The following is a 27,272-nucleotide window of genomic DNA, read 5'->3' as shown; positions in this document are numbered from 1 at the left end:
ATACTAGAATAGGATTCAGTCATCCTTTTGCGTCTGTCATGATGCCCAGCACTCGCAGTTTGAAGCTCGTCACAGCCATCCCTTCCCGGATCCTACTCGGAATACCACAGACAAGGTTTAGACTTTTCGGATCTCAAGAATGGCCGCCAATAATTCTAGCCTATACCACGAAGACTCTGATCTCATGGAATAGAAGGCTTGGTTGTCAGGCGAGGCAACCATGCGTCATGAACCAGAAGGCTAAGAGATATGCACTTAAGCGATTGCAAGTAGAACGGAGGTGGTTGTCAGGCACGTGTTCATGGGTGAGAATGATGATGAGTGTCACGGATCATCACCTTCCTCAGGTTGAAGAACAAGTGTATATCTTAGATAAGAAATAGGCTTGAGTTGAGTAGAAAAACAATAGTACTTTACATTAATTCATGAGAAACAACAGAGCTCCACACCTTAATCTATGTTGTGTAGAAACTCTACCGTTGAAAATACATAAGTGATAATGGTCCAGGCATGGCTGAATGGCCAGCCCCCATAAAGGTCTAAGATAGCATAAACTGATCAAAGATGATCCGAAGATGTAAATACAATAGTAAAAAGTCCTATTTATACTAAACTAGTTACTAGGGTTTACAGAAATGAGTAAATGATGCAGAAATCCACTTTCGGGGCCCACCTGGTGTGTGCTTGGGCTGAGCATTGAGCTTTACACGTGTAGAGGCTTCTCTTGGAGTTGAACGCCAGTTTGTAACCTGTTTCTGGCATTTAACTCCACTTTGCAACCTGTTTCTGGCGTTTAACTCCAGAATATAGTAGGAAGCTGGCGTTGAACACCAGTTTGCATCATTTAAACTCAGGCAAAGTATAAACTATTATATATTGCTGGAAAGCCCTAGATGTCTACTTTCCAACGCAATTGAGAGCACGCCCTTTGGACCTCTGTAGCTCCAGAAAATCCATTTTGAGTGCAGGGAGGTCAGAATCCAATAGCATCTGCAGTCCTTCTTCAACCTCTGAATCTGATTTTTGCTCAAGTTCCTCAATTTCAGCCAGAAAATACCTGAAATTACAGAAAAACACACAAACTCATAGTAAAGTCCAAAAATGTGATTTTTATTTAAAAACTAATAAAAATATATTAAAAACTAACTAAATCATACTAAAAACTATGTAAAAACAATGCCAAAAAGCATATAAATTATCCACTCATCACAACACCAAACTTAAATTGTTGCTTGTCCCCAAGCAACTGAAAATTAAATAGGATAAAAAGAAGAGAACATACTATAAATTCCAAAATATCAATGAAACTTAGCTCCAATCAGATGAGTGGGACTAGTAGCTTTTTGCCTCTTGAATAGTTTTGGCATCTCACTTTATCCATTGAAGTTCATAATGATTGGCATCTATAGGAACTTAGAATTCAGATAGTGTTATTGATTCTCCTAGTTCAGTATGTTGATTCTTGAACACTACTACTTTATGAGTCTTGGCCGTGGCTCTAAGCACTCTGTTTTCCAGTATTACCACCGGATACATACATGCCACAGACACATAACTGGGTGAACCTTTTCAGATTGTGACTCAGCTTTGCTAAAGTCCCCAATTAGAGGTGTCCAGGGTTCTTAAGCACACTCTTTTTTTGCTTTGGACCTTGACTTTACCGCTCAGTCTCAAGTTTTCACTTGACACCTTCACGCCACAAGCACATGGTTAGGGACAGCTTGGTTTAGCCGCTTAGACTAGGATTTTATTCCTTTAGGCCCTCCTATCCACTGATGCTCAAAGCCTTGGATCCTTTTTATTACCCTTGCCTTTTGGTTTTAAGGGCTATTGGCTTTTTGCTCTTGCCTTTTGGTTTTAAGAGCTTTTGGCTTTTTCTGCTTGCTTTTTCTTTTTCTTTCTCTTTTTTTTTTGCCATTTTCTTTTCTTTTTTTTTTCACAAGCTTTTGTATTCACTGCTTTTTCTTGCTTCAAGAATCATTTTTATGATTTTTCAGATTATCAAATAACATGTCTCTTTTTTCATCATTCTTTCAAGAGCCAACATATTTAACATTCATAAATAACAATTTCAAAAGACATATGCACTGTTCAAGCATTCATTCAGAAAACAAAAAGTATTGTCACCACATCAAAATAATTAAACTAGTTTCAAGGATGAATTCGAAACCCTGTACTTCTTGTTCTTTTGTTTTTAGAACATTTTTCATTTAAGAGAGGTGATGGATTCATAGGACATTCATAACTTTAAGGCATAGACACTTAAATACTAATGATCATGTAATAAGACACAAACATAAACATAAAGCATAGTAAATGAAAAACAGGAAAATAAGAACAAGGAGATTAAGGAATGAGTCCACCTTAGTGAGGGTGACGTCTTCCTCTTCTTGAAGAACCAATGGTGCTCTTGAGCTCTTCTATGTCTCTTCCTTGTCTTTGTTGCTCCTCCCTTAGTTGCTCTTTGATCTTCTCTAATCTCATGGAGAATGATGGAGTGCTCTTGGTGCTCCATTCTTAGTTGTCCCATGTTGGAGCTTACTTCTCCTAGGGAAGTGTTGATTTGCTCCCAATAGTTTTGTGGAGAGAAGTGCATCCCTTGAGGCATCTCAGAGATTTCTTGGTGAGGGAATTCTTCATGCTCTTGTTGAGGTCCATGAGTGGGCTCTCTTATTGTGCAGTCAAATGCTCTGCTACTGAGCTATGGACCCTTGAGATGAATCTCTCCATTTCTCATGACTCGGAGGTGGAAGCTTTTGTCTTCCCTTTCCTCTTTCTAGAGGTTTCTCCGGCCTTAGGTGCCATTGGTGGTTATGGAAAAACAAAAAGCAATGCTTTTACCACACCAAACTTAAAAGGTTTGCTCGTCCTCGAGCAAAAGAAGAAAGAAAGGATGAGAAGAAGAAGAAGAATGGAGGAGATGGAGGGAGAAGGCATATTCGACCAAGGGAGAGAAGTGATGGTTGTAATGTGTGAAAATGGAGTAGTGTTGAGGGGTTTATATAGAGGTGGGGTTTATGGGGAAGAGTGGATGGATGTGAGTGGTTAAGGGCATTTGGGAAAGAGAGTTATGAAAAGGTGTGAAGAGGAGATAAGAAGAGGTGGGGTAGGTGGGGATCCTGTGGGGTCCACAGATCTAGAGGGGTCAAGGATGTATCATCCCTGCTCCTATTAGGCGTGTAAACGCCCTTGCAGTGCAATCCTGGCATTTAACGCCAGACTACTGCCTGTTTTTGGCATTAAACGCCCAAATGTAGCCTATTTTTGGCGTTTAACGCCAGGTTGATGCTTGTTTCTGGCGTTAAACGCCAGCTTGGTGCTTGGTTCTGGCGTTAAATGCCAGACAGATGCTTGTTTCTGGCGTTTAAACGCTAGAATGCTCTTCCTCCAGGGTGTGCTTTTTTTAATGTTGTTTTTCATTCTGTTTTTGATTTTTCAGTAGTTTTTGTGACTCCACATGATCATCAACCTAATAAAACATGAAATAACAAAAAGAAAATAAAATAGATATGATTAAATAACATTGGGTTGCCTCCCAACAAGCACTTCTTTAATATCAATAGCTTGATAGTGAGCTCTCATGGAGCCTCACAGATAATCAGAGCAAGGTTGGAACCTCCCAACACTAAACTTAGAGTTTGAATGTGGGGGTTCAACACCAAACTTAGAGTTTGGTTGTGGCCTCCCAACACCAAACTTAGAGTTTGACTGTGGGGCTTTGATTGACTATGAGAGAAGCTTTTCATGCTTCCTCTCCATGGTTACAGAAGGAGAACCTTGAGTCTTAAACACAAGGTAGTCCTCATTCAGTTGAAGGACCAATTCTCCTCTGTCCACATCAATCACAGCTCTTGCTGTGGTTAGGAAGGGTCTTCCAAGGATGATGGATTCATCCTCATCCTTCCCAGTGTCTAGGATTATGAAATCAGCAGGGATGTAAAGGCCTTCAACCTTTACTAACATGTCCTCTACTTGTCCATAAGTCTGTTTTCTTGAGTTGTTTGCCATCTCTAAAGAGATTCTGGCAGCTTGCACCTCAAAGATCCCAAGTTTCTCCATTACAGAGAGTGGCATTAAGTTTATTCCTGACCCCAGGTCACACAGAGCCTTCTCAAAGGTCATGGTGCCTATGTTACAGGGAATTAGGAATTTACCAGGATCCGATTTCTTTTGAGGTAATTTCTACCTATCCAATGCATTTAGTTCATTGGTGAACAAGGGAGGTTCATCTTCCCAAGTCTCATTACCAAATAGCTTGGCATTCAGCTTCATGATTGCACCAAGGTATTTAGCAACTTGCTCTTCAGTAATGTCTTCATCCTCTTCAGAGGAAGAATACTCATCAGAGCTCATGAAGGGCAGAAGGAGGTTCAATGAAATCTCTATGGTCTCTAGATGAGCCTTAGATTCCTTTGGTTCCTCAAAGGAAAACTCCTTATTGGTCACTGAACGTCCCAGGAGGTCTTCCTCACTAGGATTCACGTCCTTCTCCTCCCTTGTAGGTTCGGCCATGATGGTCAAATCAATGGCCTTACACTCTCTCTTTGGATTTTCTTCTGTATTGCTTGGGAGAGTACTAGGGGGAGTTTCAGTGACCCTTTTACTCAGCTGGCCCACTTGTGCCTCCAAATTTCTAATGGAGGACCTTGTTTCATTCATGAAACTCACAATGGCCTTAGATAGATCAGAGACTATATTTGCTAAGCTAGATGGATTCTGCTCAGAATTCTCTGTTTGTTGCTGAGTGGATGATGGAAAAGGTTTGATATTGCTAAACCTGTTTCTTCCACTATTATTAAAGCCTTGTTGAGGCTTTTGTTGATCCTTCCATGAGAAATTTGGATGATTTCTCCATGAGGGATTATAGGTGTTTCCATAGGGTTCACCCATATAATTCACCTCTGTTATTGCAGGGTTCTCAGGATCTTAAGCTTCTTCTTCAGAAGATGCCTCTATAGTACTGTTGGATGATTCCTTCAATCCATTCAGACTCTGAGAGATCATATTGACTTGCTGAGTCAATATTTTATTCTGAGCCAATATGGCATTCAGAGTATCAATTTCAAGAACTCCCTTCCTCAGTGGCGTCCCATTACTCACAGGATTCCTTTCAGAAGTGTACATGAACTGGTTATTTGCAACCATGTCAATGAGTTTCTGAGCTTCTGCAGGCATTTTCTTTAGGTGAATGGATCCACCTGCAGAATGGTCCAATGACATCTTAGATAATTCAGACAGACCATCATAGAATATATCCAGGATGGTCCATTCTGAAAGCATGTCAGAAGGACACTTTTTGGTCAGTTGCTTGTATCTCTCCCAAGCTTCATAGAGGGATTCACCTTCTTTCTGTCTGAAGGTTTGAACATCCACTCTAAGCTTACTAAGCTTTTGAGGGGGAAAGAACTTGGCTAAGAAAGTTGTGACTAGCTTATCCCAAGAGTTCAGGCTATCCTTAGGTTGAGAGTCCAACCATATTCTAGCTCTGTTTCTTACAGCAAACGGGAAAAGCATAAGCCTGTAGACCTCGGAATCAACCCCATTGGTCTTAACAGTATCACAGATCTGCAAGAATTCAGTTAAGAACTGAAAAGGATCTTCTGATGGAAGTCCATGAAACTTGCAATTCTGTTGCATCAGAGAAACTAGTTGAGGCTTTAGCTCAAAATTGTTTGCTCCAATGGCAGGGATTGAGATGCTTCTTCCATGTAAGTTGGAATTTAGTGCAGTAAAGTCACCAAGCATCTTCCTTGCATTGTTATTATTTTCGGCCATGTCTCCTTCTTTTTCGAAATTTTCAGTCAGATTTTCTCCAGAGAGTTGTGCTTTAGCTTCCCTTAGCTTCCTCTTCAGAGTCCTTTCAGGTTCAGAATCAGCTTCAACAAGAATGTTCGTATCCTTGTTCCTGCTCATATGAAAAAGAAGAGAACACAAAAGAAAATATGGAATCCTCTATGTCACAATATAGAGATTCCTTTGTGTGAGTAGAAGAAGAAAAGAATAGAAGAAGAGAAATTCGAACACCAAGAGAAAAAGAGGGTTCGAATTTTGAGATGAAGAGAAGTGTTAGTAAATAAATAAATAATTAGAAGGAGATGAGAGGGAAGAATTCGAAAATTAAATAAATTAAAATTAAAATATTTTTATTTTTAATTTAAATTAAGGTTAGAATTCGAAAATAAGAAAAAGAAATAAAATTAAAATTAAAATTTAAAATAATTGGTTAATTAAAAAGGAATTTTGAAAAAGAGGAAGGTGATTTTCGAAAATTAGAGGGAGAGAATTAGTTAGGTAGTTTTGAAAAAGATAAGAATCAAACAAAAAGATAGGATTAATTGAAAAAGATTTGAAAATCAAATTCTGAAAAGATAAGAAGTTAGAAAAGATTTTGAAATTGATTTTGAAAAAGATGTGATTGAAACTTATTTTGAAAAAGATTTGAAAAAGAAATTTTAAAATAAAAGATTTGATTTTGAAAATTAAAGTTGATTACTTGACTAACAAGAAACAAAAAGATATGATTTAAACTTTAAAGATTGAACCTTTCTTACTAGGCAAGTAACAAACTTAAAATTTTTGAATCAATCACATTAATTGTTAGTAAAGATTTTGAAATTATGAAATGAAATTAAGAAAAAGATTTTGAAAATCAATTTGAATTTTCGAAAATATGAAAGAAAAAATGAAAAAGATTTGATTTTTGAAAAAGATTTGAAAAAGATAAGGTTTTTAAATTGAAAATTTGACTTGACTCATAAGAAACAACTAAATTTTAAAAACTTTTGACTAAATCAAATCAAATTTTTGAAAATTATGAGTGAAATAAGGAAAAGATATTTTTTTTATTTTTAAATTTTAATGATGAGAGAGAAAAACATCAAAAAGACTCAATGCATGAAAATTTTGGATCAAAACAAATGATGCATGCAAGAACACTATGAATGTCAACATGAACACCAAGAACACTTTGAAGATCATGATGAACATCAAGAACTTATTTTAAAAAATTTTCAAGAAAAGAAAAACATACAAGACACCAAACTTAGAAATTTTTAATTTTTAGACACTATGAATGCAAGAATGCATATGAAAAACAAGATGCAACGCACAACAAGAAAATATGAAGATCAAACAAGAGGATTCATCAAGAATAACTTGAAGATCATGAAGAATGCAATGCATGAATTTTTGAAAAATGCAAGAAAGGGATAAACATGCAATTGACACCAAACTTATGACTTGACACTAGATTCAAGAAAGAAACATCAAATTATTTTTGGTTTTATAATTTTATTAATTTTTTTTTTGGATTTTTCAAAAATTCTTTTGAAAAGGAAAATAAGGATTTCAAAATTTTTAATAGGAATTCCAGAAATCTTGCAATGTTAGTCTAAACCTCCAGTCCAAGAATTAAACATGGCTCACTAGCCAGCCAAGCTTTCAGTGAAAGCTCCAGTCCAAAACACTAGACATGGCCAATGGCCAACCAAGCTTTAGCAGATACAAATCAGACATACAACAGCTGATACTTCATTCAACTTGCTTCTGTGCTGATGAGTAGAAGCCTCGGTCCAAAAGAGTTAGACATGGCTTTACAGCTAGCCAGACTTCAACATGTTTCATGAAACTCTAGAATTCCTTCTTAAAAATTCTGAAGAACATAGAATAATTTATTTTTTTTGAAAAAATATTTTTTTTCAAAAATATAAATAATAAAAACAAAAGGCTTAAAATTAAAATAAAATTACCTAATATGAGCAACAAGATGAACCGTCAGTTGTCCAAACTCGAACAATCCCCGGCAACGGCGCCAAAAACTTGGTGCACAAAATTGCGATCATCAACAATGGCGCCAAAGACTTGGTGCTCTCAAACGTGAATCACATTTTGTCACAACTTCGCAAAACTAACCAGCAAGTGCACTGGGTCGTCTACGTAATAATCCTTACGTGAGTAAGGGTCGATCCCACGGAGATTGTTGATGAGCGGATAATTTATACGCTTTTTGACATTGTTTTTAGTAGGATCTAGTTACTTTTAGGGATGTTTTCATTAGTTTTTATGTTAAATTCACATTTCTGGACTTTACTATGAGTTTGTGTGTTTTTCTGTGATTTCAGGTATTTTCTGGCTGAAATTGAGGGACTTGAGCAGAAATCAGATTCAGAGGTTGAAGAAGGACTGCTGATGCTGTTGGATTCTAACCTCCCTGCACTCAAAGTAGATTTTCTGGAGTTACAGAACTTGAAATGGCGCGCTTTTAATTGCGTTGGAAAGTAGACATCCAGGGCTTTCCAGCAATATATAATAGTCCATACTTTGGCCAAGAATAGATGACATAAACTGGCGTTCAACGCCAGTTTCCTGCCCAAACCTGGCGTCCAGCGCCAGAAAAGGAGCCAAAACCAGAGTTGAATGCCCAAACTGGCACAAAAGCTGGCGTTCAGCTTCAAGAAGGACCTCTACACGTGCAACACTCAAAGCTCAGCCCAAGCACACACCAAGTGGGCCCCGAAAGTGGATTTATGCATCAATTACTTACTTCTGTAAACCCTAGTAGCTAGTTTATTATAAATAGGACCTTTTACTATTGTATTAGGTATCCTGGATTGTATTTTGATCCTGTGATCTCGTTTTGGGGGCTAGCCATCTCGGCCATGCCTGGACCTTTCACTTATGTATTTTTAACGGTAGAGTTTCTGCACTCCATAGATTAAGGTGTAGAGCTCTGCTGTTCCTCAAAGATTAATGCAAAGTACTACTGTTTTCTATTCAATTCATCTTATTTCGCTTCTAAGATATTCATTCGCTCTTCAACCTGAATGTGATGAACGTGACAATCATCATCATTCCCTATGAACGCATGCCTGACAACCACTTCCGTTCTACCTTCGACTGAATGAGTATCTCTTAGATCTCTTAATTAGAATCTTTGTGGTATAAGCTAGAATGATGGCGGCATTCAAGAGAATCCGGAAAGTCTAAACCTTGTCTGTGGTATTCCGAGTAGGATTCAATGATTGAATGACTGTGACGAGCTTCAAACTCGCAATTGCCGGGCGTAGTGACAGACGCAAAAGGATAGTAAATCCTATTCCAGCATGATCGAGAACCGACAGATGAATAGCCGTGCCGTGACAGGGTGCATTGACCATTTTCACTGAGAGGATATGATGAAACCATTGACAAGGGTGATGCCTCCAGACAATTAGCCATGCCGTGACAGGGCATTTGGATCATTTTCCCGAGAGAAGACCGAAAGTAGCCATTGACAATGGTGATGCATTACATAAAGCCAGCCATGGAAAGGAGTAAGACTGATTGGATGAAGATAGCAGGAAAGCAGAGGTTCATAGGAACGAAAGCATCTCTATTCGCTTGTCTGAAATTCTCACCAATGATTTATATAAGTATCTCTATCCCTATTTTATTAATTATTTTCGAAAACCACATTACTATTTTATATCCGCCTAACTGAGATTTACAAGGTGACCATAGCTTGCTTCATACCAACAATCTCTGTGGGATTCGACCCTTACTCACGTAAGGTATTACTTGGACGACCCAGTGCACTTGCTGGTTAGTTGTGCGAAGTTGTGAACCATGGTATTGGCATCATGTTTTTGGCGCCATTACCAGGGAAAGAAAGAGCGATGAATTTTACATAATTAAAGTGTAATCACAATTTCTGCGCACCAAGTTTTTGGCGCCGTTGCCGGGGATTGTTTGAGTTTGGACAACTAACGGTTCATCCTGTTGCTCAGATTAGGTAATTTTCTTTTTGTTTTGTTTTCAAAAATTTTTCTTTTGTTTTCGAAAAAAAAATAATAAAAATAATGTTTTCAAAAATAAATTATTCTATGGCTTCAAAATTTTTAAGAATGAATTCTAGTGTTTCATGAAGCATGTGAAGCCTGGCTGGCTGTAAAGCCATGTCTAAATTCATTTGGACTGAGGCTTCCAACCATCAGCTGTTATACGACTGTAGGGTATGTCAGGCATGTCATGTCTGAATTACATGCTGAAGCTTGGCTGGCCATTGGCCATGTCTAGTGTTTTGGACCGGAGCTTTCATTGAAAGCTTGGCTGGCTAGTGAGCCATGTCTAATTCCTGGACTGAAGCTTTAGACTAAGAATGCAAGATTCCTGGAATTCATATTAAAAATTTTGGAATCCTTATTTTCCTTTTTCAATTAATTTTCGAAAAATCCAAAAAAAAAAAATTAGAAAATCATAAAAATCAAAAATATTTTTTGTGTTTCTTGTTTGAGTCTTGAGTCATATCATAAGTTTGGTGTCACTTGCATATGCATCTTGCATTTTTCGAAAATATCATGCATTCATAGTGTTCTTCATGATCTTCAAGTTGTTCTTGGTAAGTCTTCTTGTTTGATCTTGATGTTTTCATGTTTTGTGTCTTTTCTTGTTTTACATGTGTATTTTTCGTTTCTTAGAGTCTAAACATGAAAGATTTCTAAGTTTGGTGTCTTACATGTTTTCTTTGCATAAAAAATTTTTCAAAAATATGTTCTTGGTGTTCATCTTGACATTCATAGTGTTCTTGGTGTTCATCTTGACATTCATAGCATTCTTGCATGCATTCATTGTTTTGATCTAAAAATTTCATGCATTGCATCTTTTTAGTGTTTTTCTCTTGCATCATAAAAATTCAAAAAATAAAAAAAAATATCTTTCCCTTTTTCTCTCATCAAATTCGAAAATTTGAGTTGACTTTTTCAAAAATTTTTAAAATCAAGTTGTTTCTTATGAGTCAAATCAACTTTTCAATTTGAAAATCTCATCTTTTTCAAAATCTTTTTCAAAAATCAAATCTTTTTCAAAATTCTTAGTTATTTTCGAAAATTTCAAAAATTTTTCAAAAATCTTTTTCTTATTTTTATCACAAATTTTCGAAAATAACATAAACAATTAATGTTTTGATTCAAAAATTTCAAGTTTGTTACTTGCTTGTTAAGAAAGATTCAAACTTTAAGTTCTAGAATCATATCTTGTGAGTTCTTGTGAATCAAGTCATTAATTGTGATTTCAAAAAAATTCAAATCTTTTTCAAAAACTAATTTCTATCATATCTTTTCAAAAATATCTTATTATCTTATCTTTTTCAAAATATGATTTCAAAATATCTTTTCTAACTTCCTAACTTCTCACCTTTTCAAAATTTGTTTCAACTAACTAACTAACTTTTTTTGTTTGTTTCTTATCTTTTTCAAAACTACCTAACTAACTCTCTCTCTCTAATTTTCGAAAATATCTTCCCCCTTTTTCAAAAATTTCTTTTTTATTATTTTATTTTTTATTTTTATTTTCGAAATTTCCCCTCTCTCATATTATTCTATTTATTTATTCATTTACTAACATCTCTCCCTCACCCACCAAAAATCCGAACCCTCTCTCTCTCTTTCTGAGTTCAGATTTTTCTCTTCTTCTTTTCTTCTACTAACAATAAGGAACCTCTTTACTGTGACATAGAGGATTCCTCTTCTTTTCTTTTTCTCTCCTCTTTTTTATGAGCAGGGACAGAGAAAAAGGCATTCTTGTTGAAGCTGATCCAGAACCTGAAAGGACTCTGAAGAGGAAATTAAGAGAAGCTAAATTACAACAATCCAGAGACAACTTGATTGAAAATTTTGAACAAGTAAAGGAGATGGCAGCCGAACCCAACAACAATGCAAGGAGAATGCTTGGTAACTTTACTGCACCTAATTCCAATTTACATGGAAGAAGCATCTCCATTCCTGCCATTGGAGCAAATAACTTTGAGCTGAAACCTCAATTAATTTCTCTGATGCAGCAAAACTGCAAGTTTCATGGACTTCCATCTGAAGATCCTTTTCAGTTCTTAACTGAATTCTTGTAGATATGTGATACTGTTAAGACTAATGGAGTAGATCCTGAAGTCTACAGGCTCATGCTTTTCCCATTTGCTGTAAGAGACAGGGCTAGAATATGGTTGGATTCTCAACCCAAGGATAGCCTGAACTCTTAGGATAAGCTGGTCAAGGCTTTCTTAGCCAAGTTCTTTCCTCCTCAAAAGCTGAGCAAGCTTAGAGTGGATGTTCAAACCTTCAGACAGAAAGAAGGTGAATCCCTCTATGAAGCTTGGGAGAGATACAAAGGACTGACCAAAAAGTATCCTTCTGACATGCTTTCAGAATGGACCATCCTGGATATATTCTATGATGGTTTATCTGAGTTATCAAAGATGTCATTGGATACTTCTGCAGGTGGATCCATTCACCTAAAGAAAACGCCTGCAGAAGCTCAAGAACTCATTGACATGGTTGCAAATAACCAGTTCATGTACACTTATGAAAGGAATCTTGTGAATAATGGGACGCCTATGAAGAAGGGAGTTCTTGAGGTTGATACTCTGAATGCCATATTGGCTCAGAACAAAATATTGACTCAGCAAGTCAATATGATTTCTCAGAGTCTGAATGGAATGCAAACTGCATCCAACAGTACTCAAGAGGCTTCTTATGAAGAAGAAGCTTATGATCCTGAGAACCCTGCAATAGCAGAGGTGAATTACTTAGGTGAACCTTATGGAAACACCTATAACTCATCATGGAGAAATCATCCAAATTTCTCATGGAAGGATCAAAAGCCTTAACAAGGCTTTAATAATGGTGGAAGAAACAGACCTTTTCCATCATCCACTCAGCAACAGACAGAGAACTCTGAACAAAACACTTCTAATTTAACAAACTTAGTCTCTGATCTATCTAAGGCCACTGTAAGCTTCATGAATGAAACAAGATCTTCCATTAGAAATCTGGAATCACAAGTGGGCCAGCTGAGTAAAAGGATCACTGAAATCCCTCCTAGTACTCTCCCAAGCAATACAGAAGAGAATCCAAAAGGAGAATGCAAGGCCATTGACATAAGCACCATGGCCGAACCCAAAGAAGGAGAGGAGGACATGAATCCCAAGGAGGATGACCTCCTGGGACGTCCAGTGATCAATAAGGAGCTTCCCTCTGAGGAACCAAAGGACTCTAAGGCTCATCTAGAGACCATAGAGATTCCATTGAACCTCCTTATGCCCTTCATGAGCTCTAATGAGTATTCCTCTTCTGAAGAGAATGAGGATGTTATTGAAGAGCAAACATCCAAGTTTCTTGGTGCAATCATGAAGCTGAATGCCAAATTATTTGGCATTGATACTTGGGAAGTTGAACCTCCCTTGTTCATCAATGAACTAAGTGATCTGGATCAACTGACATTGCCTCAGAAAAGACAGGATCCTGGAAAGTTCATAATACCTTGTACCATAGGCACCATGATCTTTAAGGCCCTGTGTGACCTTGGTTCAGGAATAAACCTCATGCCCCTCTCTGTAATAGAGAAACTGGGAATCTATGGGGTGTAAGCTGCTAAAATCTCATTAGAGATGTCAGACAATTCAAGAAAACAGGCATATGGACAAGTAGAGGACGTATTTGTAAAGGTTGAAGGCCTTTACATCCCTGCTGATTTCATAGTCCTGGATACTGGAAAGGAAGAGGATGAATCCATCATCCTAGGAAGACCTTTCCTGGCCACAGCAAGAGCTGTGATTGATGTTGATAGAGGTGAACTAGTCCTTCAATGGAATGAGGACTCCCTTGTGTTTAAAACTCAAGGATCTCTCTCTGCAACCATGGAGAGGAAGCATGAAAAGCTTCTCTCAAAGCAGAGTCAACCCAAGCCCCCACAGTCAAACTCTAAGTTTGGTGTTGGGAGGCCACAACCAAACTCTAAGTTTGGTGTTGAACTCCCATATCCAAACTTTAAGTTTGGTGTTGGAGAGTTTCAACAATACTCTGAACATCTGTGAGGCTCCATGAGTGCCCACTGTCAAGCTATTGACATTAAAGAAGTGCTTGTTGGGAGGCAACCCAATTTCTATTTATCTAACTATATTTTTCTTGGTTATATGTCTTTATAGGTTCATGATCATGTGGAGTCACAAAATAAATATAAAAATTGAAAACAGAATCAAAAACAGCAGAAGAAAAATCACACCCTGGAGGAAGCATCTGCCTGGCGTTCAACGCCAGAACAGAGCATGGTTCTGGCGCTGAACGCCCAAAATGGGCAGCATCCTGGCGGTGAACGCCCAGAACAAGCATGGTTCTGGCGTTCAACGCCAGAAATGGCAACAAATGGAAGTTGAACACCCAAAATGGGCACCAACCTGGCGCTGAACGCCCAGAGTTGTGTGCAAGGGCATTTTACATGCCTAAATTGGTGCAGGGATGTAAATGCCTTGACACCTCAGGATCTGTGGACCCCACAGGATCATCTCAGGATCTGTGGACCCCACAGGATCCCCACCTACCTCATCATCTCTCTTTTCATTCATGATCATCCCTTCTGTTTTCCATTTACCACTCACATCCATACACACACTACCTTCAAAATTCAACATCTCTCTCCCACCCAATCCCACCCATATGGCCGAATACACACACCCATCCATCTCCTCCATATCTTCTTCTTCTTCTTCTATTCTTTCTTCTTTTGCTCGAGGGCGAGCAACATTCTAAGTTTGGTGTGGTAAAAGCATAGCTTTTTTGTTTTTTCCATAACCATTGATGGCACCTAAAGCCAGAGAAACCTCTAGAAAGAGAAAAGGGAAGACAAAAGCTTTCATCAAGGGTCTATAGCTCAGTGGTAGAACATTTAACTGCAAATCAAGAGATCCCTGAGATACCTCAGGGGATACATTTTCTCCCACACAATTATTGGAAGCAACTAAGGGTGGAACATCAAGAGCACTCCATCATGCTCCATAAAATAAGAAAAGATCAAAAAGCAATGAGGGAGGAGCAACAAAGACAAGGAAGAGACATAGAAGAGCTCAAGGACATCATTGGTTCCTCAAGAAGGAAACGCCACCATCACTAAGGTGGATTCATTCCTTGTTCTTATTTCTTCTGTTTTTCGTTTTCTATGTTGTGTGCTTATCTATGTTTGTGTCTTCATTACATGATCATTAGTAGTTAGTAACTGTGTCTTAAAGTTATAAATGTCCTATGAATCCATCACCTCTCTTAAATAAAAACTGTTTTAATTCAAAAGAACAAGAAGTACATGAGTTTTGAATTTATCCTTGAACTTAGTTTAATTATATTGATGTGGTGACAATGCTTCTTGTTTTCTGAATGAATGCTTGAACAGTGCATATGTCTTTTGAAGTTGTTGTTTAAGAATGTTAAATATGTTGGCTCTTGAAAGAATGATGACTACGAGACATGTTATTTGATAATCTGAAAAATCATAAAAATGATTCTTGAAGCAAGAAAAAGCAGCAAAGAACAAAGCTTGCAGAAAAAAAAATAAAATAAAAATAGGCGAAAAAAAAATAGAAAGAAAAAAAAAGAAAAAAAAAAGAAAAAGCAAGCAGAAAAAGCCAATAACCCTTAAAACCAAAAGGCAAGGGTAATAAAAAGGATCCCAAGGCTTTGAGCATCAGTGGATAGGAGGGCCTAAAGGAATAAAATCCTGGTCTAAGCGGCTAAACCAAGCTGTCCCTAACCATGTGCTTGTGGCGTGTAGGTGTCAAGTGAAAACTTGAGACTGAGCGGTTAAAGTCAAGGTCCAAAGCAAAAAAAGAGTGTGCTTAAGAATCCTGGACACCTCTAATTTGGGGATTTTAGCAAAGCTGAGTCACAATCTGAAAAGGTTCACCCAATTATGTGTCTGTGGCATTTATGTATCCGGTGGTAATACTGGAAAACAAAGTGCTTAGGGCCACGGCCAAGACTCATAAAATAGCTGTGTTCAAGAATCATCATACTGAACTAGGAAAGTCAATAACACTATCTGAACTCTGAGTTCCTATAGATGCCAATCATTCTGAACCTCAACGGATAGAGTGAGATGCCAAAACTATTCAAGAGGCAAAAAGCTATAAGTCCCGCTCATATGATTGAAGCTATGTTTCATTGATAGTTTGGAATTTATAGTATATTTTCTTCTTTATATCCTTATTGATTTTCAGTTGCTTGGGGACAAGCAACAATTTAAGTTTGGTGTTGTGATGAGCGGATAATTTATACGCTTTTTGACATTGTTTTTAGTATGTTTTTAGTAGGATCTAGTTACTTTTAGGGATGTTTTCATTAGTTTTTATGTTAAATTCACATTTCTGGACTTTACTATGAGTTTGTGTGTTTTTCTGTGATTTCAGGTATTTTCTGGCTGAAATTGAGGGACTTGAGCAGAAATCAGATTCAGAGGTTGAAGAAGGACTGCTAATGCTGTTGGATTCTGACCTCCCTGCACTCAAAGTGGATTTTCTGGAGCTACAGAACTTAAAATTGCGCGCTTTTAATTGCGTTGGAAAGTAGACATCCAGGGCTTTCCAGAAATATATAATAGTCCATACTTTGGCCAAGAATAGACGACGTAAACTGGCGTTCAACGCCAGCTTCCTACCCAAACCTGGCGTCCAGCGCTAGAAAAGGAGCCAAAACCAGAGTTGAACGCCCAAACTGGCACAAAAGTTGGCGTTCAACTTCAAGAAGGACCTCTACACGTGCAACACTCAAAGCTCAGCCCAAGCACACACCAAGTGGGCCCCGGAAGTGGATTTATGCATCAATTACTTACTTTTGTAAACCCTAGTAGCTAGTTTATTATAAATAGGACCTTTTACTATTGTATTAGGTATCCTGGATTGTATTTTGATCCTGTGATCTCGTTTTGGGGGCTGGCCATCTCGGCCATGCCTGGACCTTTCACTTATGTATTTTTAACGGTAGAGTTTCTGCACTCCATAGATTAAGGTGTAGAGCTCTGCTGTTCCTCAAAGATTAATGCAAAGTACTACTGTTTTCTATTCAATTCATCTTATTTCGCTTCTAAGATATTCATTCGCTCTTCAACCTGAATGTGATGAACGTGACAATCATCATCATTCCCTATGAACGCGTGCCTGACAACCACTTCCGTTCTACCTTCGACTGAATGAGTATCTCTTAGATCTCTTAATTAGAATCTTCGTGGTATAAGCTAGAATGATGGCGGCATTCAAGAGAATCCAGAAAGTCTAAACCTTGTCTGTGGTATTCTGATTAGGATTCAATGATTGAATGACTGTGACGAGCTTCAAACTTGCGATTGCCGGGCGTAGTGACAGACGCAAAAGGATAGTAAATCCTATTCCAGCATGATCGAGAACCGACAGATGAATAGCCGTGCCGTGACAAGGTGCGTTGACCATTTTCACTGAGAGGATATGATGAAATCATTGACAAGGGTGATGCCTCCAGACTATTAGCCGTGCCGTGACAGGGCATTTGGATCATTTTCCCGAGAGAAGACCGAAAGTAGCCATTGACAATGGTGATGCATTACATAAAGCCAGCCATGGAAAGGAGTAAGACTGATTGGATGAAGATAACAGGAAAGCAGAGGTTCAGAGGAATGAAAGCATCTCTATTCGCTTGTCTGAAATTCTCACCAATGATTTACATAAGTATCTCTATCCCTATTTTATTAATTATTTTCGAAAACCACATTACTATTTTATATCCGCCTAACTGAGATTTACAAGGTGACCATAGCTTGCTTCATACCAACAATCTCTATGGGATTCGACCCTTACTCACGTAAGGTATTACTTGGACGACCCAGTGCACTTGCTGGTTAGTTGTGCGAAGTTGTGAACCATGGTATTGGCATCATGTTTTTGGTGCCATTACCAGGGAAAGAAAGAGCGATGAATTTTACATAATTAAAGTGTAATCACAATTTCTGCGCACCAATTGTCGGCTTGAAGCAAGCTATGGTCACCTTGTAAATCTCAGTCAGGCAGTATAGAGATAGAGATACTTATGTAATTCATTGGTGAGAATTTCAGATAAGCGTATAGAAATGCTTTCGTTCCTCCTCAACCTCTACTTTCCTGCTGTCTTCATCCAATCATTCCTACTCCCTTCCATGGCAAGCTTATGCAGGGCATCACCGTTGTCAATGGCTACATCCCGCCCTCTCAGTGAAAATGGTCCAAAATGCGCTGTCACCGCACGACTATTCATCTGTCGGTTCTCGATTATACTGGAATAGGATTCAGTCATTCTTTTGTGTCTGTCACTACGCCCAACACTTGCGAGTTTGAAGCTCGTCACAGCCATCCCTTCCCGGATCCTACTCGGAATACCACAGACAAGGTTTAGACTTTCTGGATCTCAAGAATGGCCGCCAATAATTCTAGCCTATACCACGAAGACTCTGATCTCATGGAATGGAAGGCTCGGTTGTCAGGCGAGGCAACCATGCGTCATGAACCAGAAGGCAAAGAGATATGCACTTAAGCGATTGCAAGTAGAACGGAGGTGGTTGTCAGGCATGCGTTCATGGGTGAGAATGATGATGAGTGTCACGGATCATCACCTTCCTTAAGTTGAAGAACAAGTGTATATCTTAGATAAGAAATAGGCTTGAGTTGAATAGAAAAATAATAGTACTTTGCATTAATTCATGAGAAACAGCAGAGCTCCACACCTTAATCTATGGTGTGTAGAAACTCTACCGTTGAAAATACATAAGTGATAGTGGTCCAGGCATGGCCGAATGGCCAGCCCCCATAAAGGTCTAAGATAGCATATAACTGATCAAAGATGATCCGAAGATGTAAATACAATAATAAAAAGTCCTATTTATACTAAACTAGTTACTAGGGTTTACATAAATGAGTAAATGATGCAGAAATCCACTTCCGGGGCCCACTTGGTGTGTGCTTGGGCTGAGCATTGAGCTTTACACGTGTAGAGGCTTCTCTTGGAGTTGAACGCCAGTTTGTAACCTATTTCTGGCGTTTAACTCCACTTTGCAACCTGTTTCTGGCGTTTAACTCCAGAATAGGGCAGGAAGCTGGCGTTGAACGCCAGTTTACATCGTCTAAACTCGGGCAAAGTATGGACTATTATATATTGCTGGAAAGCCCTGGATGTCTACTTTTCTAACGCAATTAAGAGCGCACCCTTTGGACTTCTATAGCTCCAGAAAATCCATTTTGAGTGTAGGGAGGTCAGAATCCAACAGCATCTGCAGTCCTTCTTCAACCTCTGAATCTGATTTTTGCTCAAGTCCCTCAATTTCAGCCAGAAAATACCTGAAATCACAGAAAAATACACAAACTCATAGTAAAGTCCAGAAATGTGATTTTTATTTAAAAACTAATAAAAATATATTAAAAACTAACTAAATCATACTGAAAACTATGTAAAAACAATGCCAAAAAGCGTATAAATTATCCGCTCATCAGTATATCAATAAATTATAATTTATATATTAAAAATATTAAAAAAATAAATTTAATACATTGTCTATCTATCAATTATAATTTTTTTATTTATGTCCTACATCAAAATTATATATAAAAAATGACTATAAAATTTTAAACAATTAAGAACATTAATATATATATAAAATTATATATTACTATTTTATATGTATATATATATATTAAATTATTAATACGCATATCCTATATGCATTTTATCTATACTTTTAATATTATATATATAATCAAGGCAGATCACGAGCTAATGAGCTGAGCTTATCCAAGCTCAAGCTCGGCTTACCAGCTCACGAGTTCAGCTTATCGAGCTATTAATGAGTCGAGCTCGAGCTAGCTCATGAGCTGGCTTGACTCACTTCCAGCCCTAATTGTTGTTCTGTCTTCGAACACCCTACACAGAAATTTGTTTCAAGATAATACAACTCATTACTAATTCTAAAAGTATAACACAAATTAAATCCACAGCGACCAGCTTTGTATAAAAAAACATGCTTTACCCATATTTACAATGAGTTTCTGCAAGTACGGTGAGTTGAATCTTCGTAAGAAGTTTGATGCGATATGCCTCACACAGAAAGGATGAAATGCCCTCGGAGGACTCCACGAATCGTTACATCTAGCCATCGCTGCGCTAATAGAGTCGTGCCAATCAGAAATAATACCTACACCATCCCTCCTGACGACATTCCTCCGTAGATTATTTTGGAAAAAATACCATACATCGGCAGTCTTTCCTTCAACAATGGCAAAAGCAAGTGGCACAATATTTTTGTTTCCATCTTGAGACACAACAACCAATAGAGCTCCTTTGTATTTACCATACAGATGTGTGCCATCAACCTGCACGAATGGTTTACAGTGTCGGATTTCTCTAATGCATGGATGGAACTCCAAAATACTCGATGCATTATTTTGATGCCTTCCTCCACTTCAGATCCATGATATGCTGGTGTAGTATCTTGCTGAACCATGGATCCTGGGTTCTGAGCACACATTGCCATACACCATGCAGGAAAAGACTCATAAGAAACTTTCCAACTACCAAACATTTTTGCAATTGACTTTTGTTTTGCCAACCAAGCTTTGCGATAACTTATAGTATAGTTGAACTTCGATTGAACATCTGCAATGACGAGTCGGGCCTTCAAGGATGGGTCGACTTCAACTAGAGGCCTGATAGCATCCGCAATTGTGTCTGAATCCAATTTTGAATGGTCTTGAGAAATCATTCCCATAGTACACATATGACTTTCATTGTATCGCCTAATTTTCCAACAACACTTTCGTTGAATCAAACTAGCCTGAATTAGCCAATCAGAACCTCTACCATACTGCAGGTACTTTGCATAAAACGTCAGAGGCTCAGACTCGTAGACCCTGTAATCGACCCCTTTAGAAAGGGTATACCTCCTAATTGCCATGACCATATCCTCCCTAGAACCAAATTCCATTCCAACAGCAAACTCACCATCTTGCACAAAGGGAATGCCTACAAATAAGGAATAACAATTTCAAAGTTCTATAAAACTACATCTCATAGCGTTTAACATCTTAACTCAAAATAAAATTAAAATATCACTGGTCTATAGGTAGTTTGTTTCATGAAGTTACCATATCAAGCAAAATAATGAAACTTATTTATTTTTTATTTTCGGTGCAAAATAACCTTACTATCAACTACTGTGGCAACATGCAAAATCTTGAAATAATCTGCCTTCTTTAAAAACAAAATTAAAATTTTACCAACATTCTTTACAAAATGATAAAGTCACATACTTGGATTTGCAAACTCAGCAAATTCTGGTGCGTGCATAGCGTCGAGGTCCAAAGCACGCATGAAAAATGGCACATCGAATGAATATCGGCTTGCGATCGTGTTTATTGAACCATGAACTTCCCTTTCAGGATGACTCTTGTTCCCTCCGTCGTTTCCTCCCAACATGTCATTGTTGGCTAAGAACTCTTCTTCACTATCACTATTGTTTTCTTTCCAGTCTATGTTGTCTTCTCCACTTAGCAACGATTCATCTGCTTCGTGGGTATTACCCAATTGCTCGAACTCAACATACAACTTCAGGATTGGCACATGAGCTTGATTCTGTCTATAAATCATTAACATTTCAAGCATAGTGGCTTCATCAATCGCATTCATCGATTGAAATTGTATCACACTACCGAAAAAAATACCGGTTGCTTGTATAAAATATTACTAATTTTTTTTGAAATATTTCTATGCATGTGTTGGCATAATCTATTTTTTCACTCTTCAAATGACAACGTGCAAGAAATAGTAAAAAAAAAATAGATTTCTACAAATAAATTTTACATCCTCAGTTGTATATGGTATAACTTCACCATCAAAATATACAAGTAAACTTACATTAGCTTCCATTAATCTTACAACAAAAACTAAAAAGAACTGTTACACACAGCAAACATTTTGAAAAAAGGGGTAGAAATGAAAATTTTGTTAAAAGTCGAATGAAAGTGAGTCTGAATATGAAGAGAAGAGTGAAAGTGAATTCATTTGCAAACCTTGTTAACTCTTTTCACTACAAGAAAGTTTTAGAATAGCAACCGATTTTAGTGACCGAAAAAATTGGTTGCTAATAGTGACTGATTTAGCAACTGATATAGGATTTCAAGGACCAAAAAAATTTTGGTCGCTAAATTACAATCAGTGACCGATTTTAGTAACCAAAGAAATTGGTCACTAATAGCGACAGATAACATTTTTATACGAGCAACATAAAATTAGTTGCTAAAATCAGTCACTATTTTTTAACTTAGCGACCAAATTAGCAACCGAAATGAGGAAGTAACGCTTGGGACTATTGGTCATAAAATCGGTCACTATTTTTTAATTTAGCGACCGATTTTGCAACCAATAGAGAAATAAACTGAAAAAGGTTGGTCCCTAACTTGGTCACAAAACCGGTGGTCACTAAATTGGTTGCTAATAGTTAAGATGGCGACCGATTTAGCAACCAACTATAAATACTAGTTTAAAACGATTGGTCACTAAATTGGTCACTATTTTTTAACTTAGCGACCGATTTAGCGACGGCTTTATAATAACGTTATCACTAATCGGTCGCTAAATCGGTCACTAATTTAAAATAGTTACTGAATTACTCTACCCCTCAGTAACCCAAACTCAACCTCCCCAATCACCATTCTCACTTTCTCAAATGGTTACTGAGCTACACTTCTCCCCCTCCACCACGGATTTGACTACAGCTGGAAGTACGCACAACACAACACCCTCTCCATTCGCGACGTCGTCGTCTTTTGAGTTTGCAGCTCCATTCGCATCGTCGTTTTCTTAGTTAGCGCTGTTGTCATCTTCTAAGTTTGTAGCACTTGCGTCGTCGTCTGAGCTCACAGCATGATGCGTGAGCATCTTATACCCTTTTTCTAGTTGTTTTTACATTTTTTTAGTTATATTTCAATTACTTTTACTTGATTTTTGTGCAAAATTCATCTTTGGATTCTACTTTGAGTTTTTCTTGTGTTTTTTTTGTTTTAGGTGAAATTCGGAGCAGTTTGAAGAAGCCTGGAGCAAGAAACGAAAATGTTGTCAGCTCCCCCCGGGCATTGAATGCCCAACCAGCAGGGGGCATGAGGTCAGAGATGTGCTTCACTTCTGGGCGTTTAACGCCCAATCCTGGTGTTGAATGCCATCTTACTGTCCATTTCACACAACAATTGGGCCTCCAAGTGGATTGATGAGCAGATATTTTATACGCTTTTTGGCATCATTTTCATATAGTTTTTATTATGTTTTGTTTAAGTTTTATTATATTTTCATAGGTTTTAGTGAAAAATTCATATTTTTGGATGCTACTTTGAGTTGTTGTGTTTTATAATGATTTCAGGTATTTTCTGGCTAAAATTGAGGAGTTTTGGCAAAGTCTGGTTCAGAGACAGAGAAAGGACTGCAGATGCTGTCAGATTCTGACCTCCATGCACTTGAAAGAGCATTTTTGGAGCTATAAAAGTCTTAATGGCGCGCTCTCAATGACAATGGAAATCTAACATCCAGGGCTTTTCAGAAATATATAATAGTTTATACTTTGTTTTGGAAATGAAGGCCCAAAACTAGTGTTCAACGCCAGCCACCACCCCCATTCCTGGCGTCCAATGCCCAAAAGGGAGCAGCTGGCGTCCAACGCCCATTCAGGAGTCCAAGACTGGCATTCAATGCCCAAGAATGGTGATAGGACGTGGAGACACCCTTAGCTCATCCCAAACACTCACCAAGTGGGCCCGGAAAGTGGATTTTCGCACTACAAGACTAGTTTATCTTATTTTTGTAATTCTTAGTAATTAGACTAGTATATATAGGAGAAGATCACCCATGTTTAAGATCTTCTACCTTAGCTCTTGGCCACTCTAATTGTTTTACATTACTTTTTTGTAAGCTATGAGCAACTAGACCTCCTAGGTTAAGGTTAGGAGCTCTGCTGATTCTTATGGATTAATAATATCACTATTCTATTTCAATCTATGCTTGATTCTATTCTAAGATGTATCTTCATTCTTCATCCTAATGGATTGGGAGTGTAACTTGATCGTCATCCCTATTCACATGGGTTCTTGCGAGTCCTTGACGGGATAGTATTGAACCACAAGCTTGATTATACATATCTTAGACGGTTAATCTACGACTTCGTTGGGGACTTCTCGAGACATCAGTTCAGCCGAGTTATGGGGCGATTAGGGCCTTTGTGGTATAGGCTAGAATCCAAGGAGTAGAGTTCTCTGATCCAGAAGATCGGATCTTGTCTGTGGTGCTTTGAGTAGGATCACCAAGGGAATGGACTGCTAGAGCTTCACCCTCGTTCAGACAAGATGACCGCTGACCCGACGTTTGATCTGAAGCAGAGGAGATTAATGACCGCTGACCCGGCGTTAGTCATATACTGCCTCCATGGAATGAATCAATCAGAAGTTGGAGTAGATGGTGAGAAAAGTTGATCCAGAAGGAAGAAGCATCTCCGAAGCCTCAATCGTTCTCCTACCATTGATTTCATATCTATCTAGTAACGTTTTATTTATTTGTTTTATTTTGTGTATTTTTCGTGACAAACTATATTTTCTATCTGCCTGACTAAGATCTGCATGATAGCCATTGCTTGATCAAACCAACAATCTCCGTGGGATCGACCCTCAATCACTTGAGGTATTACTTGGACGACCCGATGCACTTGTCGGTCTATCTGTGCGAATATTGCGGAGCCAGTTTCACGCACCATGGATTTTAGCACTTATTAGTCTTATCTTATTTTATCTTTGTAATTTTTAATTTAAAATAATATCTTTTAGGTTTATAATTTATTATTAGGTTAGTATTTAAGGAGAAGATCACTTAGGTTTTAGTGATCTTCCTCCTCCTGCACTTTTGAGAACCCTGTTTTCTTTGTAAGTTATGAGCAACTAAACCTCTTGGTTAAGGTTAGGAGCTCTGTTTATTTTTATGGATTAATATTATTACCTTTCTATTTTAATATATTTGTTTGATTCAATTCTAAGGTGTGACTCGTTCTTAATGTAATGAAACTGGGTGGAACGGAAGTATGACCCTTTTTCTACATGAGTTTTGGTGATACTCTAACCCAGGTCACCTGAACTACAGCTTGAGAACACACCTCCTAGACGGTTAATCCACAACTTATTGGGGACATGGGAACATCTGTTCAGCCGGGATCTGGGGTGATTAGGGCCTTTGTGGTATAAACTAATTTTCTGAACTTCACCCTCTAATTCGAATTGAATGACCATGGAAGTGGCGTTTGATGAGGATCAGAGGAGATTAAATTGCTAAGGAATTAGGGTTTAATCACTTACAGTTTATCATAGAATGAATCATTCATTGTTAAAATAGTTTGTAAGAAGTTTTAATCCGGAAAGATAAACATCTCTGAGACCTTAACTGTTTTCTTATATTGATTTTACACCAAACCTTTGATTGCTTTCTTTATTATCTTGTTTTATGTGCTTTCAACAATAACTTTCTTTACTGTTCGCCTGACTAAGCCCAATAAGATAACTACTGCTTGCTCAATCCGACAATCCTCGTGGGATCGACATTCACTCACCTGAGGTATTACTTGGATGACCTGGTGCAGTTGCCGGTAAAGTTGTGCGAGTTCTAATTTTGCACACCAAGTTTTTGGCGCCATTGCTGGGGATTCTTCGTGATTGACAACTACCGGTTGTCTTGTTGCTTAGATTAGGTATTTTTATTAGTTTTTGTTTAATTATATTTCTTTTGATTTTTGAAATCTTTTTTATTTATTTTTCTTAATTTTAGATTGTTATCTTATTTATCTCTCTCTTAATTTCGAATTTTTTTCTTTTGTTTTGGCTATCTTATTTTTATTTGATTTAAAATTTTAAGTTTGGTGTCCCTTTAGTGATTTTCTCTTTTTGGTTTAATCAATTTTCTTTTTAATTTTTGAAACATATCTTGTTTATTGTTCTTATTTATCTTCTCCTTGATTTTCGAACTTTGTGTTAGTTATTTTATTTAAATTCAAATTTTAAGTTTGGTGTTTCTTTAGTTTTTCTTTCCTTATTTCTTTTCGAATTTCAAAATTAAAAAAAAAAACTTTTCTTTTTAATTTTAAAAAATTTTAGGTTAATTCTTGCATTCTTGTTTCGAATTTTTTATGTTAATTGCTTACTTTATCTTATTTTATTTCTTTTAGGATATCTCACTGGGAGTCCTCTATACTTTGACATAGAGACTCCTACCTTTTTTTTCTTTGTTTCTTGTTGTTTATGAGTAGGAACAGGGACAAGGAACCCCTTCTTGATTTTGATCCTGAACCTAAGAGGACCTTAAGGCGGTGTTTGCAACAAACCCAAGCTTACAGAGCTGAAGAGAATCTCACGAAATCTTTTGAGAAGGGAGCTAAAGAGACCACTATGGCAGCTAACAATCCAAATACTAGAGAGGAAGCAAGGAAGGTGCTTGGCTCATATACTACACCTACATCTGACTTCTATGGGCGTATTATATCTGTACCTGCCATTGGTGCCAATAATTTTGAGCTCAAGCCTCAACTGGTCACTCTGGTACAACAGAACTGTCAGTTTTATGGATTCCCATAGGAGGACCCCAATAAGTTCATATCTGATTTCCTGCAGATCTGCGATACGGTCAAGATGAATGGAGTGAACCCTGAGGTTTATAAGCTAATGCTCTTTCTTTTTGCTGTAATGGACAGAGCAAAGCTATAGCTGGATTCTCAGCACAAAGAGAGCCTGGACACATAGAACAAGATGGTCACTGGATTTCTAACCAAGTTCTTTCCACCCCAGAAGCTGAGTAAGCTTAGAGTGGAAGTCCAAACCTTCAAACAGAAAGAGGGAGAGTCCCTCTATGAGGCCTAGGAGAGATACAAGCAGTTGATCAGGAGATGCCCTCCCGACATGATCTCAGATTGGACCATGCTAGAGATCTTTTATGATGGCCTCTCTGAGATGGCCAAAATATCACTGGATCACTCTGCAGGTGGTTCACTACACATGAAGAAAATGCCTGAGGAGGCAAACGAGCTTATTGAGATGGTTGCCAACAACCAGTACATGTACACTTCTGAGAGGAATCCTGTGAACATTGGGACAACTCAAAAGAGAGGAGTCATGGAAGTGGACATACTAGATGCCATTTCGGTGCAGAACAAGCTCATGTCCCAACAGATTAACATGATCTCTCAGCACTTGACTGGGATGCAGGTTTTAGCTGTCAACACACAAGATGCATCCTATGATATGATTGGGGGTTATACTCAAGGGGACACTGGTGACAATACTCAGATCACCATGGAGAAAGTAAATTACATGGGAAATTCCTCCAAAAATCCCAATAATGATCCCTATGCAAACACCTTTAATCAGGGATGGAGGAATCACCCTAACTTTGGGTGGAGAGATCAGCAAGGACCGC

General features: G+C 37.9%; 1 protein-coding gene and 2 non-coding genes across 3 annotated transcripts; 1 reads left to right on the top strand and 2 right to left on the bottom strand.

Annotated features, from left to right (window-relative positions):
• The first annotated feature begins 5,274 nt into the window (after window positions 1–5,274).
• LOC112780621 (small nucleolar RNA R71) lies at window positions 5,275–5,382 on the top strand. Its single transcript, XR_003191445.1, has one exon. It is a non-coding gene; the product is annotated as a small nucleolar RNA R71 (small nucleolar RNA).
• A 6,679-nt stretch (window positions 5,383–12,061) lies between these two features.
• LOC112780389 (small nucleolar RNA R71) lies at window positions 12,062–12,169 on the bottom strand. Its single transcript, XR_003191230.1, has one exon. It is a non-coding gene; the product is annotated as a small nucleolar RNA R71 (small nucleolar RNA).
• Window positions 12,170–19,679: 7,510 nt separating this feature from the next.
• LOC112778896 (uncharacterized) lies at window positions 19,680–21,467 on the bottom strand. The gene is made up of 4 exons (XM_025823169.1): window positions 21,092–21,467; window positions 20,215–20,804; window positions 19,823–20,155; window positions 19,680–19,706 (listed from the first exon to the last, which is right to left on the bottom strand). The coding sequence occupies exons 1-4, from the start codon at window positions 21,465–21,467 to the stop codon at window positions 19,680–19,682; spliced, it is 1,326 nt and encodes a 441-aa protein (XP_025678954.1).
• Between the last annotated feature and the right edge of the window lie 5,805 nt (window positions 21,468–27,272).

Source organism: Arachis hypogaea, chromosome 19, assembly GCF_003086295.3.
Source record: "Arachis hypogaea cultivar Tifrunner chromosome 19, arahy.Tifrunner.gnm2.J5K5, whole genome shotgun sequence".
Classification (NCBI taxonomy): Eukaryota; Viridiplantae; Streptophyta; class Magnoliopsida; order Fabales; family Fabaceae; genus Arachis; species Arachis hypogaea.
The sequence above is the reverse complement of the archived record's forward strand: the minus strand, read 5'-3'. Positions and strand labels throughout refer to the sequence as shown.

Excerpts from the sequence above, each read along its gene's own strand:
- LOC112778896 (XM_025823169.1), bottom strand. The coding sequence starts at position 21,467 with ATGAATGCGATTGATGAAGCCACTATGCTTGAAATGTTAATGATTTAT. Across the intron at positions 20,805-21,091 it reads TGCTGAGTTTGCAAATCCAA|GCATTCCCTTTGTGCAAGAT; the intron begins GTATGTGACTTT and ends CCTTATTTGTAG. Across the intron at positions 20,156-20,214 it reads GCATCAAAATAATGCATCGA|GTTGATGGCACACATCTGTA; the intron begins GTATTTTGGAGT and ends CCATTCGTGCAG.